This window comes from Aspergillus pseudoviridinutans (genome assembly GCF_018340605.1).
Source record: "Aspergillus pseudoviridinutans IFM 55266 DNA, scaffold_4, whole genome shotgun sequence".
Classification (NCBI taxonomy): domain Eukaryota; kingdom Fungi; phylum Ascomycota; class Eurotiomycetes; order Eurotiales; family Aspergillaceae; genus Aspergillus; species Aspergillus pseudoviridinutans.
The window spans coordinates 1341972-1356851 of NW_025091284.1; the positions used below are offsets into that span (position 1 = coordinate 1341972).

A 14880-nucleotide genomic window follows, 5' to 3' on the forward strand; every position below is an offset into this window, starting at 1 on the left:
TCCCGCAAGGTAATGGCATGTCGTCTGTAGTAGTGGCAATACGTAGCGGACCTTGCTATTCTGTAAATCCACATGTTTCTCCCAGCTCCCCACAACAGGAGAATCAGACCCAATCAGAGACCACGGAATTGATTGCCCTTAAAGACATCCCTTGGGGTTGAAACGGGAGTCCCGGGAGATGCCCTAAGTGGCTAATGCACACTCCGTACTCAGCGGCGCCGCGATTAAATAGCCTAGAAGTCTCCTCGTCCCCAGAAATCGATCACTGTGAAACCTGTGGAATAGACTTGGTGCTGGGATAGGTCTAATATTAAACTTGACTGCCAGGCCACAGTTGCTACACCGCCACTCCCTAAAGATAGGGGTCAGTGGAGTTCCATGTTCTACCGAGGCGGCCCCGGAGAGAGAGACATTCGGCTGATCGTATCCATCCACTAAATACACTACACGCTGATCACCAGCGATAGTGTACATTTTAGCCCTTCGACCTCATCTTAACGTCAGTTGAGGAACCGGAAATATTGACTAGAAGCATTCTAGAGTCAGAGATCTCTAATCTAATTATTTACATAATGGTTATGTCAGTTGTTTTAACGATCTCTCCGGAAATACTGCGGTATGCTCTCTTAGCTTGTATTACACGTCACAGCCCGGTGCATATGCCACAAAAGGAAAAAGTGCTAGGCAGCTTTAACGAGATGGTACGGAGTAGTCGCTGATCATACTGGCTTTACGAGAGCTAGCGGTTTTGGGCGACGAAACGCATCCATCTTCGACTTTCAGGTGCAACGACATTTCGCACTAACGGTGGCTACCTGGACAGCTGCAAAACTGCGCAAAGAGAGCTATTGTTTTTTTTTGTCTCAGAAGGCGTCTTAAAGGCAGTACTTATGCTGTAACTGCAGCAAATGTTCCTATAGCTATGCTTTTAGTATAAATACCAGCGCAGACTGGAAGGCTAATTAGCACGTGGCGATAATGCCCGCCTAGTAGTTGTGCTCAGTAGGACATCCGTAGAGGCCGGGAGAAGCCCATCCGAGACGCCGRTGTTGGTCGATGTTGGTCGTACCTTGAAGAACTTTGACTTTGTGGTCACTGTATCGCCAGGTGTGGACTTTGTCGACTCTTGTTGCTGGCTTTTGGCCATTCAATTCTCCGAGGTGCATATGTGCCTTTCTCCTCGGAGCTTTCTTCTCTTGAAGCCAGGGGGTGAATTATCTGTACATCCATTGACTGCAGTGATCCTCCCCTTTCCCTTTCAGACAACGCAACGAAATCCTTCTTACTCTCTACGCTCCTAGATCCATTTGGTAAGGCATCCCTACAACCAATGTTGCCTCTCGATCACTCTGGCGAGCCATTCTCGACAGATGCCTGTGTCTATTTCGCACAGAGATTCGAGGGAATGGATGTGTGCTTATTATAAGAGGTCATTAGTATATACGAGAGTGAGGTGTTGCCTCTACGCAATCTCAATATCCGAAGATCCGAGATGGCTCACCGTACATATGGAAAAGCTCGCGGGACTTCGTGCTCAGCTGCTGTCCTGGTTACCTGTCATGGAGTCATCAGCGAGTTTTCAGATACCACACGGAGAAGATACGTCTCTCTGATCTCGTCTCATAGCCATATCCTCGTCGATAATATGACCAAGTTTAATCTCCAGTGCAGCTATTTCACCTTGAGGGTAACAGATTCTTCGCACGAGTATCTCAAATTGACGTGAGAGGCTATCGGAGCCCCAGGCTTGTTGCGACCCTGCATTGCCGGCTACCATAGGGCATCAATTGTACTATGGCGAATGTCGCGAACTGATGGACGTCCATAGGTTCTTGTGTCAGCTGCTACCTTATGAGACCACACCATCTCCGCAATCCTTTCATTGCACCCCAACGACGTTATAACCAGTGGCCGAACTACCAGACTTTAGATTTGGAGGATCTTTGTTTGAAGATAGAGACCATGGTGGTTACTTGAGTCAGCTTCTGTTGCTTCAAGCACTTTACCACGCAGAGGCATGATACAATATGAGATTTTTTATTTTCCATACTCGCCGCCTCCGGCTTTCCTGTAAGATTTTTTCATCCCTTCACTGGTTTCGTTTTCAATGTTCCTGCCATGTCAAAATGCATTAGCACCTACGCCCTTCTTGAACCGCCCTTCTTGAACCGGCTCTTCCAATTAGAGGTGAGGAGAACTCACTTCTATGAGAGCAATTTACCGTTGACAATCTCAAAGTCTCGCTCTTCAAAGRGCCTTTGATCCCTCCCGTCATACTATTGCGTAATTGTCCGAGTCTGGAGGGATGGGATGGCGCGGCCAGGAGGCTGCACGATTGTTGCGTTATTCAAGCGAGGCACCGCAACCAATCGCTTTTCTGACCACCTTTAGGCGATCAGATTGAAACGGAGACGCGGTGGCCTACTTAACAAATTTCAGCTGCCTTCAATCGCGCATGTAAGCCAAAACCGTGGGATAACCAGACTGCAACTGAAGCTTCGAGCAGTTGTCGGAAAGGCCAATGGCTGTAAAGATAGGGCCGCAATCTGTAGACTCGGGTCGCACACATGTCCCGGAATATGCAGATGAGCTGTGATATGTCCTACTTGACTACTGCTATTCTAACTAAATAGTCATGCTGTGTAACCAGTTTAAAATTAGGAGTAGCATCAAACCCTCCACGGCCACCGGAAAGTTTGTTTTATAGGTTTTACTTTTGGGAAGCTGCGCCAGGTCCTATTCGACCTTTGATCGGTACCGACCGCAGAAACTTTAGATCTCTCGAATTACTTGATAGAGTGAGCCCTCTCCCCGTGTTATTTGTAGCGCCAGGCTAATTTGCCAGTATATGCTTTATTCGGAATGGCATGTCATGTTTTATTGACCTTGATCTTTTCTGTGGCTTTAGGTGTGGAGATATATATAATTTTTCACCGGACCATGGTTTACTGATCTTCATAGTCAGGCAAACTGAAAATCACGGGTGAGAACCAGAATGACGAAACCAAGAACTGAAGAGACTGCCATTTAAATGAACAAAAGCATGTGCATGTTAATGAAGACTAAGTACGTAGAAAAGACTCTGAACAGAGGTCATTAAGGGTGCACAGCTCTTATTTTGGGACATGTAGCAAAATAGAGAGACTTGCCTCCAATAAGGCCTGCTGGCCCAATGGTAAGGCGCTTGACTACGGATCAAGAGATTGCAGGTTCGAATCCTGCGTAGGTCAATTTTTTTGGTTTTTAACCCCAACCCCTATATTTTCTTTTTGTCTGCTACTCTTTTTCTCCACCCAGACAGTGACTTAGATTCACTCGTCACCAATAAGCGGCTGGCACTATTTTTAGATTCCAATATCTCAACGCCATTTTTCCGTAAGTGCTCAGAAATGTGATATGGATTCCGCATCAGCATTCTGATCGCGAGTAGCACAGTCAGGGAAGGAAAACAACAAACAGATTCGTCGTGTCAATGAACATTCATCGGTTGGAGGCCGTCGAAGTAAGTGTCTGCAAACACCTACTAATTGAGGAACCCCCGGCCACAGCTACGACGTCCAATCAATTTCTTAAAAGGTTGCTGAAGTCCAAATGAGAGACAACGCCGCTTCCACCCTCGACGTCCATTTGCATTTTCATCATAGCAGCCCCTTTCTGCCCACCTGGTCCAGTTCCAAGCACCTGCTCGCCAAACATGCGCAGCTGCATCGGCATCAAATTGTTTCCATAATGCTCAACAACGTCGTGCTTCTCCACCGCATATCCAAGATGGCTCCAGTTTGCGGAATCCGCGCCGTACCGGATGCATTCCTCCGCGTTGGCTGGGGTCCACCACCTCGGAAGGAGATCGGGTTTGCGTTCAACGCGCTTCAGGAACCGGCGGAAACCAGCGCGTCCGCCATCAGTCGCCCCGCCATAGATGCTGTCCGCATGAATATCCCCTGTGAATGTGTAGTCGTCGTCTAGCCGGAGACGGTAGGTGTCGATTAGTAACTTGTAGGTATCCTTTTCGGTGCGGTCATGGAGCCAAGTCTTGGCGTGGAGGCGATGAAAAGGCTTCAGGAAGTCGACCTCTAAGGCTTTGGTGGATTGGGTGGCGTTGGCGTCAGTTGCGGACAGGCTGCCGGAGCCTGTGTTTGCCTGAGCATTGCTGGCGCAGACTTTCTTGTGAGTTTTCCAGTCGGCTTTCTGGCAATCGCGGGAGCAGTAGACGGCCGATTTGCAGCGGGAGCAGTTCCTCAAGGGAGCACTTTCGGATTCTTCCTTTTTGCAGCTCTGGCATTTGCGTGTCTCGGTGGGATTGGAGTCAGACATGGTTCGTGACTGTAGTAGGTTCAGTGGACTGTAGTAGGTTCAGTGGACTGTAGTAGGTTCAGTGGACTGTAGTAGGTTCAGTGAGGGTTTTGTCGAGAACGAAATCGGACCTTTTCTGCTGTTCGATGATGAAAAACTTGAAGAAGGGGGAGTTCCTTGTAGGGAACTTGCTGGTAGATAAAAGGAAGAGGTAGAGTAGCGGTGAACATACTTTTTTACTACTTAGAGTTCCAGCACGTTCACTTCTGCAGGTAGGCAAGGAACAATGCATTCACTTCAGGTGATCCGAGCAGCGCTGTACCTGGCTGCAATACAATTGTCATGGTATGACGGAAGACTCGGATCTTTCTTCACGAGCCTAGCAGGAAGTCTACACGGAACCCATTCATGGCACTAGACAAACCTTATTATAACGTGGAAGCAACTGAGCTGCATCTAGAAAAGGTCTTCTAATTCCTGTGTTTCAATATGATAGAGCCACAATATAAGCATCTTTCAACCTAAAATTCTTGGTATATTTTTCATGCCCGCGGTGAGACACACTGAAATAGTGGTACTTACACTTCTGAATGTAGAATCGAAAATTGCTTTGCGGATATGGAGCAACATTTTTGGCCGAGCACATATATTGTTTGTGGAAATATTCGTAGACTATCCAAACGGGCCAACGTTACAGACCCCTCGTTTTGTAAATCTCAATCTCTGAACTACCTCAAGATCCGCTAGGGCCCTCCCCGTTAGAAGGGTCCGGGTACTTCATATGGTAGGAGACTGGCACCTTCATTTTGTGATTTGATCTTCAAGGTCACTCAACTCATCTACCTAAGACATCATATCATAAATCTACAAGTGCCTGCCATCGATGCGGGCCTGGATAAATGGATGCATTGCCGTTGAGAGTGCGTTCCCGCAACATCCTCCATGCCATTGAAATAGTCGTCGCTCCATGCACTCCACCCAATTTGAGCCATCCGTCGACGTATCTTCTTCAATGTAGCTGACTTGCCTATACATGCCCTGTAGAACACGGTTTCAGCGGACCTCCGCGTCCGGGCTGCGGAAATATTCAGAAACAGTAAATCTCCGGGAGTACATCCATCACACATGTCAATTCCCCTGACCCTTCAGATTATCTTTCAGGGCAACTTACAACTCTAATTACCGAAAATAGCTGGTCACTTCCGGCGTGACATGAGACAAGCACTAATCGCCGGTCCTACTATAAATACCTCAGACAATCCTGTTTCCTGAGAAACCATTTCCTTTCCGCAGCGTCCTTGATGGCATTCTGAAACACAAATTTCAGTGTTAGCATTCGCTTGATGATGCGCCCTTCGCATTATGCTAAGAAACTTTTACAACTACCATTATTTAGCACTGCCCGTTCACTGAGACTTTCCACTTTCGGGCCAGATTCACCCGCCCTGCGCTCTTCACACTCTATCCGGGTTTTTACGACCAGACTTCCTCTCACCTCCACAGACGATCGAAGAGCCCAGCCATGGGAAAATCCGATTCTAGCCCCATCGAAACGAACCCCCATCATGTGCCCACAGCTGAATGCTGCGGATCGCATTTGAGAGGATGCTTCAAGAAGATGGGTTTCGGACCTGGGGGTTTGGCATATACCGTGCACCTATAAGCGTGACTCTGACTGGGAGGCATTTATGCATCGCTTTCTTTCCCAAGCTGAGAGGAAACTAAAATTCTATAATGGCTTGGATATGCTCGAAAGCTTCGCACCAACTGTCCTTGAAGATCAACCGCGTTTCGACAATGCCAGTGCCTCAGTGATCTGGGAGCATTTCCAAAAATGGGTGTCCACTGCGCCACAGGAGGAACAGGGAATCCCATCTGAGGAAGCGGTGTTCAAAAGTTCAGGGAGGTATAAGTTCTGCCTCATGGTTAATGAGGAGGCGTTGCAGTCAGTTCTGAATGCTCCACCCCCAGAGGACATCAATGACTCTGGTTATGTTATTCTTGTCAATGGGCAGTGGGAGCCGGAAGTTTTAACTGAGGACGAATTAGCAGCGTACGATTCCCCACCTGATGAGGATTTTTACGATCCGATTGAGGGATCTACTCTCAGGGACGTTGGATGGATGAAAATGTTCTATGATCAAGCTGTCATAAACAGTTTTGTTAATATGGGGGACAGGTTTGACTGGGATAGGGAGTATCGCCGCCCTCCCATTATTGGGTTCAAGTTTTAAACAAGTAAAGAGGTTAGATCTGGCAGAAGATTGGACTAAGGTCCTTAGACTAGCCGATCCAATCTGCAAATGCCCTTTATCCAGTCTCCCTTCATGAAGGGGTGCACATGAGCCCATGTGACGCACTGTCACTATTTATGTCTCTAGGATGCTGACCTCCCGCAGGTCAGTGATAATCTATTTATTAAAGACATCTCCATTATTGCATCCATAAACCATTATTCTTCCACACTAGATTTAAAGAGTCCCTAATGATTCATGTCCTTACATTCGGAGATCACCTAGGATTAATTAGTGAGGGCTTACTTCTTTATTTCTGCCTATTAACCCACACTACACTAGTGTGGCTGTGTTGGTGTCATACGAAGGATGCAGAGATATAATGTTTATATTAAGCATGGGTCAAAACAAAGTCAAACACGTCAAGAATTGAAGCCAAAAAGGAACAGGAAAAACATATACCAGCATGTAATGTTCGTGCTCATACTCACCAGTGCCTGTCTCTGCTGCTTTGCCTGCCACGTTCCAGCGCCTTCAGGTGAACCTTTTAGGTACCTGAATATTTTATAATTAACTACCAAGAAGCCGCATTTTGATGAAGGAGCACAATGGCGCCCATGAACGGGACCTGGACGAATATCTCAGGCTATAGATGTATATGTCGGCTGTTTCTCCCCCTCAATGCCAATTCAATAAGTAGAATGCTGGGGAGGAGGGATCATATCACCACCGTAGTAGCACCACTGCAATAGAAAAATCCCAGAAAGCCTGACGCATCTCTTATAGCCCCTACTAGCTGGGCACTTGAAACAACAGTATGTCTTCTAGCACCACTCTTTTACACTCAATCTGAAGCACATCTTTGCCATCTTTGCCTAGACATCAAACATGCTGCCTCCTCCTGTGTCATTGACTATCGTAAATCAGTTAGTTATAGTTAATTCGTATTATATAATCTTATTCAGTGCATAAGAATTTGTCCTGCCTTACACTGATATCTTTGCATCCACAGTCACATAGCAGATATCATGACCGTTTCTTGCATGGTCCAGGTTCTCCACTCCGTGATCTCTTTCTTTTTCTTACATGCAGTGAATTGTTATTGTTGTCAATCGCTTCTGTTTCGCCCCAAAAGCGCTCGAGGTCAGCTATTGTTTCATCGTCTTTCCCGTGGATCTCGCGATAGTGCGCTACCATCTCTTCCTTGGTCAGAATGGGATATCCTGGAGTGCCCGGTGGACCACAGTCTTCGAATAAGCATCTAAAAACAGAAGGCCATTGAACACTCAGAGACGAAAGGTCTCTTTGGTAGGCTTCGCGGAAGTGGAACCAAACTTTTTCAAGTAACTTGCCACGAATTTCCTCCGAGAGATGGTTGGCCCAGTCTGGAAGTTGTAGGCAAGCCGTGGGTATGCAAAGATACTCTTTCCCATCTCGCGTGACTCTGTCTGTTTTGAGCTTTGAGACCAAAAAATCAACATCATTGGCATATGATCTCCTCCCAAATTCATGCCATTGTTTCAGATATTGGATAATGGAATTTCGGAAATCGGTTGCTCCCCAAAGGTGTATCTGATCAACTAGCGACAGGAGTTCCCAGGCTTTCCGTATAGTCACAACACGACCGCTCCAGATTCTCTGGAAAACCTATGACTCCAAGGTCAGGTAAAATCGCCACTGAAGCTCATTCTTGGACAGACTTACATAAACGGACTCGCTGAATCCTTCATGTCCGGCATACTCCCTTTCATGCCGCGGTCGTTTGTAGCCAACCAGGATATGCCAGTGGGCTCCAAATGAGGTAAAGACGAAGACTTGATTGTTGCTGTGGCTCTTTGCCGACTGATAAACTCTGTTCTTTTCTCCAATTTTTCCTGGCTGCCGCGCAAGACTATCTAGCATATCGAGATATACAGCTCCTGCTGAACATCCCTGTCGACGTGCTTCTCGAGCATCGCCGCCCCATCCCTTAGCCTCATAGACAGCGAAAGGGAATGCAAGATCTGCGTAGCCCCAGCGCGGATCAGAAATAAGGCCACAATGTCGATGAAGTAGGAGTGCTTCAAGGCGGTCATGGTCCAAATCCCATTCTGCTAAAACATTCTGGTAGTCTTTCGGTTTGAAGGTTGCGAGCCCGAAAGTTGCATCTGGAATTCTCTTGATGAACTTGGGCTCACCCACTAACAAACATGACACCGGGTCTCTCTTCAGCTTAACGGTGTTGTATTCGTGCTTATCTCTGGGCTCGTTAGATCAGATGCTGGGGCTACAGCAATAGGGAGAAACTGACACGGCCAGAACTGGGTCATTCCTCATCTGACCGAAAACATCCGTCCAGGCGTCGGCTTCCCATGCATATTCGCTCTTCCTCCATCGTTCATTGTTGAGAACATGCTTGAGGAGAATTTCTGCTCTAGAGCGTCGACTGGACTCGCTGAAATGATTCCAATCAATGCCACCAAGTGACGGTAGCCAGAGTTCTTGATCGGACGAGACCCACCCGGGAGAATAAAAATGTCGGTAGTAAATGCCTCGGGCGTTCAATCCCCAGTCGGCACCAAACTGCTCAATCATCCTGGGGGTTGCGACATTGTTGGGCGTGAGGTAACTTTGTGGAGTTAGCGTCGCAATAATAACAAGGTTCGACTGCATGATAGCAACTTGGTTAGGAAAGGGCTACGTACTGCTGAGCACCCATATAGTATTTTTCTAAGGCCTCTTCGATCTGATCCTCTGTCCAGCCGTCCGTGCGCATCATATCAACTGATCGCCACATCGTAACGCAAAATTGGAGTTCCATCTCGCCGAGCCTCTTCTCTGCTTTGAGTTCCTTGGCGATTCTGAGTGACCGTTCTCGTTCCACTTTGAAGGAAGCTCGGAATTCGTCCATGGTGACTCCTACCACAGGACTTTTGTCAGTTGACTTGACCCTTAGCTCATTTTTCAGACCGCGTGGGTCTCGCATCCACGGCCCATCCCTCGGATGGGGTGAGACCCTGATTGTGTTCCGCTCGTTTGGAGTCTTGTCTCTTAAACGAAGGATAGGTGCGGTCTGTTCTCGGGTGTCTGTGTTTGACATGATCAATCAATACATATATATATTTTGAAAAAAAAGGAAGGGTGCGACAGATAAGGGTGGCGATTTTTGCGCTGTTTAGCTATTGGTGTTCTATGGATGGAATACAGCCCGAAAGGCAAAGAGGTTTGGAGGAGAACTGCTGAATTAATTGTATGTAGACCTTAGGCTACTTATATGGTAGTGAGCACCTACATAATAGCGTTGGAGCCTAGCAATTTCCCCTCTCGCCCCTGCGTCGGTGTATGACCGGCGGAATCAGCCTTGTGAAGTTGAGAGACTAGTACTGCGCCGGTGCAGCCAAAAGAAATAACGCCCAGATTTAGTCTAGTAGAATAGGTGGACTGCCCTCCACCTGATGTCAATAGTAGTCGTCGGCACGGCCTAGGGTAGTACTGGATTGGATTCAAGTTTTCTCCTTCAAACGCTCAATGCAGTTGATGGCTGCCAGCAGGCTGCACAAGTTGGCCTCAGTGCTCATTATTCCGGGCATCTGCTTGCTAAACAGAAATCCGATAGTCGCTCAGATTGGGCGACGGCATCAGCCGCTATTTAAAAAGAAACTAAGATTAGCTTTGACAATGATTTGACACTCTCAGCGTTTCTAGTTGTGTTTAGTTTCATGTGGCTTGTGCTCTAAACTCCTTGTGGATCTCCTTTGGCGCTTTGACCAAACTCTGTATGGTTAGAAACTTCGCAAGTCAAAAGTATGTATGGCTCAAGCCGACCAGGGCTCCGAGAGAGTTGGGCTGCGATACTAGATTCAAGGACGATATTAGCTATTATAATAGCGCAACAACGGAGTTCGGAGCTACAACACCAGCACTATGATACATCATTAACACTATAAGGCAGGGAAGGCAGGCAGAACTATAGGACAATGATTACTAATTAGTTATAATAGGCATAGTTTTTATATCTTTATAGACGATATAAATAATACCCTTTAGCTGCTGAGGTCTATTATTAGAAATTAGATCCATGTAGCTATAGTACTAACGAACGTAGCAAATAATTGGGTGGGTGCTACGCTCTTGCGACTCGCCTCTTTGCTAGAGCGAGCAAATCGAGCTAGTCGCGCGACTAAGATGAATGCACAATAGACAGGGGGGAAATGTTTACCCACATCACGCGATAACTTACCCTCCCAACCTGCTGGGCTAAGCCACTGAAAAAGGGGCGCAGACCCAGTGCCAACAGCATATATATCCTTCCTAATCCCCTGCTCTAGTGGCATATCCAAGGTTTTTCCCAGCTCACCGGTCTCGCATAATGTCAGATGACCACCTGCGAACGCTACGGCGTTTGATGAAGCGGTACAACATTCGGTTTCTGCGACTAGACGAGGGGTTGCCTGAACTTCATGCGGAAACGTTCAATAACATCAAGAAATTAGGGAGTTATCAGTTTGATGTCTATTCGGCTGGTGTAAATATTTGGTCATCCAAAGAACCCTGGAAGCAGCAGATCAAAGCCCGTGCCGAGTGGCTTTGCCAGCGCGCTGAGCGTTTATTTGGCCAGGAGCGCAACGAAGCCGGCTGGCGGTTTGGGCTGGAAAATCATGTCCTAGGGAGATTTTTAGCTGAAGTTGCTTGGTGAGTACTGTTATATTAGGGCTTATGGACCAACAGGGTTAGCGTAGTGGGAAGAACTCGGACGACCTTAATGAAGCAGTCTGCTAATCCTGGGCAGTCCACGATGCCGGGCGAGAATCTGGCAGTCTGAGATACAGGCTACATTGAGCAACAATCAAATCGAGCATGCACGAGAACTTGAGCAACGCAGAAAACGGAGAAAGCCCTGTCAATGTCCTCCCAACGAACGAATTAAAGACTTGTGAGTTAGGCTTTCCTAATTTATCCCTGGAACTGTTCTGAGATTTACAGCTACGAAATTGGAACGAATCCCCTCTTCGATGACCGAGCCCAGGAATTTGTTGTCTATGATGAGCTTCTCAGATCGCAGCTCCCCAAACAAGGTCCTGATCGCGTCCTGGGCTTACAAAACACCAGGAATCTGGATAATTTGTTACTGAGTCCCGTTCGACCAGATCTTGCCAAGCAGCGAGACGATACTGTCTCAGATATTCTTAAGACTACACCCTTCAAAAGCCAAGCTGATCCGCTACTCTTCCCCTTTTTGCTCTTAGAAGCAAAGTCCGAAACGAGTTCCAGTGGATTTGATGCCATCCAGGTGCAGTCAGCGTTCCCGATTTACGCACTTTTGAAGCTTCAAGAAGAATTGCGGTCTTACGTGGACTGGTCATCAGGAGAAGAACGCTTTGAACCTTTGGTATGGTTTCTGGCCTCTCGCGGGGATCAATGGAAAGTGTACGGGGCACATCTTGAAAACGGAGCCGATGGGGGTCCTACAAGATATGTGAGTTACAAGCCTGTCGAAATCCTGGCGACAGTCCTAGAATCTCGCAATACGTCTTTATATGCCACACAACTAATTCGGCGACAAGGGTATAACGCTACTCTGGTCGGGGTCGCTCTTGCACAAAGACAACGCGTTGCAACTCTTGCTTATTGTTGACTACATAATGGACTGGGCAAGGGATATCTACCGTATAGCCATTCTGAAACAGCTACAATCCTTGGTCACCGGCCAAGCATTTGATCAAATCAGCATCGTTGACAGTGAGATTATCTCGATGCGCAGGGATCCAACTAGTTGGATCCCTGCCCCACCCAGCACGGTGTTCGACGACATGGAGGATCTAAGTGATGCTGTGGACGAAGATGTGCCTCCACTGATGTCACTCGATCACCAGGCACTGCTCGATTTCCGGATCCCAAATTCAAAGCTCGGCACCGTCCGCTCTGCCTCTCTAATAGACTTTCGGTTCGACTGCTTTTATCTGACAGAACGACTTATTCCGAGCTTTCTACAGGTTATTGGAGGGCGGCGGCACAATCCACGTAACACGGAAAAAGCCGCGAGACACATTATTAATTTTGTCTCACAGTTTGATGAGGTTCTTGTGATGTCAGGGGCAGACCTTGAGCATCTCGAAAAACTTTGGACCAGTACTGATCGTTCAGATCCGGAAGCACTGGAAGAAGACTTTTACGTTATCATGGAATGTAGCTGGTATTTCACACACACTTGGCAGATAACAAGGCAACTTTCATGCTTTGCTATTTCTAAAGCAGCCTTCGATATCATGAAGACTTACGCACGGTTTTCTGTACTTCGCAAGAGCATCGAGAATCTACATCAACGCGAACGGCGTTGTTCTCAAAAGGTTCTCCGGCAGTGTGTTGAGTGTCTTCGAGCAGGCTCCCCCTGGCAAGTACTGTTAGCCGCAATTTCGAGCACCCTGGTTACTATTTATCCCCTACCTGTCCGACGCAGGGAAGATTTTGCACCACCTGTTGATGTCCTCGGCTTTGGTTACGCTCGCGAAGATCGAGTGAGGACATTTATCTTGAAATATCTCAAGCGAAATTTATGGAAACCAAAAAGATACACCACTGTTTCAAATGAGGAACTGAAAGCCGCTCTGCGTGAAGGACACACTGTGGAAGAGGTCTTCGCTGCGAGGCGTGAAAAGCCACCGAAACACACAGATCAGTCCTGGAAGCGTATATCAGAACAGCGAACGCACATACTTGAGGAAGAATGTCACAATTCTGATCTTTGTGAACGATGCCGCCGGGGATTCGAGGCCACTATCTCCCCCTTCGCTCACGGATATTTGGACACACGCAACCAACCATTGTTATCCGGCTATGGAACAGTCTTAATAGTGTCATTACGAGATCCAGCACGGTCATATGTGCCCGACGCATGTGTTTTTGCGCTTAGGCCACTCCGTGATCTGAAAGACAATATGGCTCTGTCAATTATGATTGAGGATCTAATGCAGGGTGCTCTTGTCTATCATACAATGAAGTGCGGTGTCAGCGACATTATATCAGGCGATGGCATGAAGCGTAATTTACCTTTGCCATTCCGCCCCACGATGCTCGATGAGGAAGTCTCTCTATTGAACTGGATCCGGGAACTGCGTGACGAGCCACTACTAGACAAGCAAGACCACCCCGGCTACGAAGCCTGGCTTAAGGAGCGATATAGCCCTCACCTGTTTATGTACTATCTCAGCATTGGTCATCTCGAGCACGAAGCATTGATGCTCGCTAAAAAGGAACAGGACTTTCACCGTGCGGTTTTCCGGATTAGAGAGGACAATGGTAAGGAAAACTTTGCCGATTTTTATGCTCACAGGAAAGTGAAACTTTGTGGAAAAGACCTTAACACGCGATTTACCACATGGGATGTTGGAAAGGACTTTTTGAGGCAAGAATACCCAAGGCAGTTTCAGTACGTCTCGTCGTTGAATATGCCTCAGACATCAGCTGCAAGAGGAGAGTCGAAGTGATGGATGTTGATATCAAAGGATGGAGCTACGTTTTACATATATGCCGGCTGTTGTCTTGTACACTTCTAGAGGGATCAAGGACAGAAAGGTGATTCGCAATGAAAGTCCGCTAAGGGGTCGGGGAAGTTATTTCAAATACACTATATATCCTTTCTACCATGTGCATATTACTTGCGGTTGGAGGATGTATTCCAAACTAAATATACAGCCAGGCGGCATTTTCAATATTATAAGAGACCTACATTTCCCCTCCTGGTTCACTCCTGTTTGATGCGAGTGACAACTGATAAAGTCTTGCTGGTTAAGACACCAGACAAGGCCTAGACCCACCTCAGTAGATTTTTCTATCCTTCCCCCAAAAAAGAATTGTAGTGGTTCTCAGTTATCCATATGCATCATTTATATTGGGACGTCGAGAATCCTGCTTGACTCCTGATGTTAAGAGATTCTGCCGACATCTGCAAGGGCTCACCGTAACATCAATGGAGTCGGCACTCATACCAACCAGCATGTCGATTATAGGCTGCCGCTCCCACTTGGTGGCCTGTGGATATAACTGTCCAGGACACAGGGAACACTCTCGATATCCGCACTGCCTCTGAAAGTAGGTGAAATTCATTAGGCTTATTGAGAAGAACCACCAAACAACCCTCATCGAATCACTACAGGTCATCTAAACTGCTCCGGATCGGGCTCAGCGCCAACACGCTTTCCGTTACCCCTCCGTTCAACATAATTATGAAAAGCACTGCGCGCTATATCTTTACCCGCATGGCCAGCTTCAAGGCAGTCGTTGATCTTATGGCTCTAACTTCACGACTCCGTGGTAATTCCAACCGAATGGCTGGCAAGCCCGTCACCGCACTCGCCGACCTCGCCGCTTTCCGAGC

The 14880-nt window shown here is 47.3% G+C and overlaps 4 protein-coding genes and 1 non-coding gene across 5 annotated transcripts; 3 read left to right on the forward strand and 2 right to left on the reverse strand.

Annotated features, from left to right (window-relative positions):
- The first annotated feature begins 3158 nt into the window (after nucleotides 1-3158).
- Asppvi_005914 lies at nucleotides 3159-3230 on the forward strand. Its single transcript has one exon. It is a non-coding gene; the product is annotated as a tRNA-Arg (tRNA).
- A 331-nt stretch (nucleotides 3231-3561) lies between these two features.
- Asppvi_005915 (zinc finger MYND domain-containing protein) lies at nucleotides 3562-4314 on the reverse strand (the record flags this gene model as incomplete). The annotated part of the gene is made up of 1 exon (XM_043301826.1): nucleotides 3562-4314. One exon carries the CDS (start codon nucleotides 4312-4314, stop codon nucleotides 3562-3564), a length of 753 nt encoding a protein of 250 aa, XP_043157761.1.
- A 1724-nt stretch (nucleotides 4315-6038) lies between these two features.
- Nucleotides 6039-6527, forward strand: Asppvi_005916 (uncharacterized protein; the record flags this gene model as incomplete). Its single annotated transcript, XM_043301827.1, has 1 exon — nucleotides 6039-6527. One exon carries the CDS (start codon nucleotides 6039-6041, stop codon nucleotides 6525-6527), a length of 489 nt encoding a protein of 162 aa, XP_043157762.1.
- Nucleotides 6528-7553: 1026 nt separating this feature from the next.
- Asppvi_005917 (uncharacterized protein) lies at nucleotides 7554-9606 on the reverse strand (the record flags this gene model as incomplete). The annotated part of the gene is made up of 4 exons (XM_043301828.1): nucleotides 7554-8174; nucleotides 8232-8766; nucleotides 8818-9135; nucleotides 9212-9606. The coding sequence occupies 4 exons, from the start codon at nucleotides 9604-9606 to the stop codon at nucleotides 7554-7556; spliced, it is 1869 nt and encodes a 622-aa protein (XP_043157763.1).
- Nucleotides 9607-10875: 1269 nt separating this feature from the next.
- Nucleotides 10876-13990, forward strand: Asppvi_005918 (uncharacterized protein; the record flags this gene model as incomplete). The annotated part of the gene is made up of 4 exons (XM_043301829.1): nucleotides 10876-11198; nucleotides 11296-11439; nucleotides 11490-11982; nucleotides 12071-13990. 4 exons carry the CDS (start codon nucleotides 10876-10878, stop codon nucleotides 13988-13990), a joined length of 2880 nt encoding a protein of 959 aa, XP_043157764.1.
- Nucleotides 13991-14880: the final 890 nt, after the last annotated feature.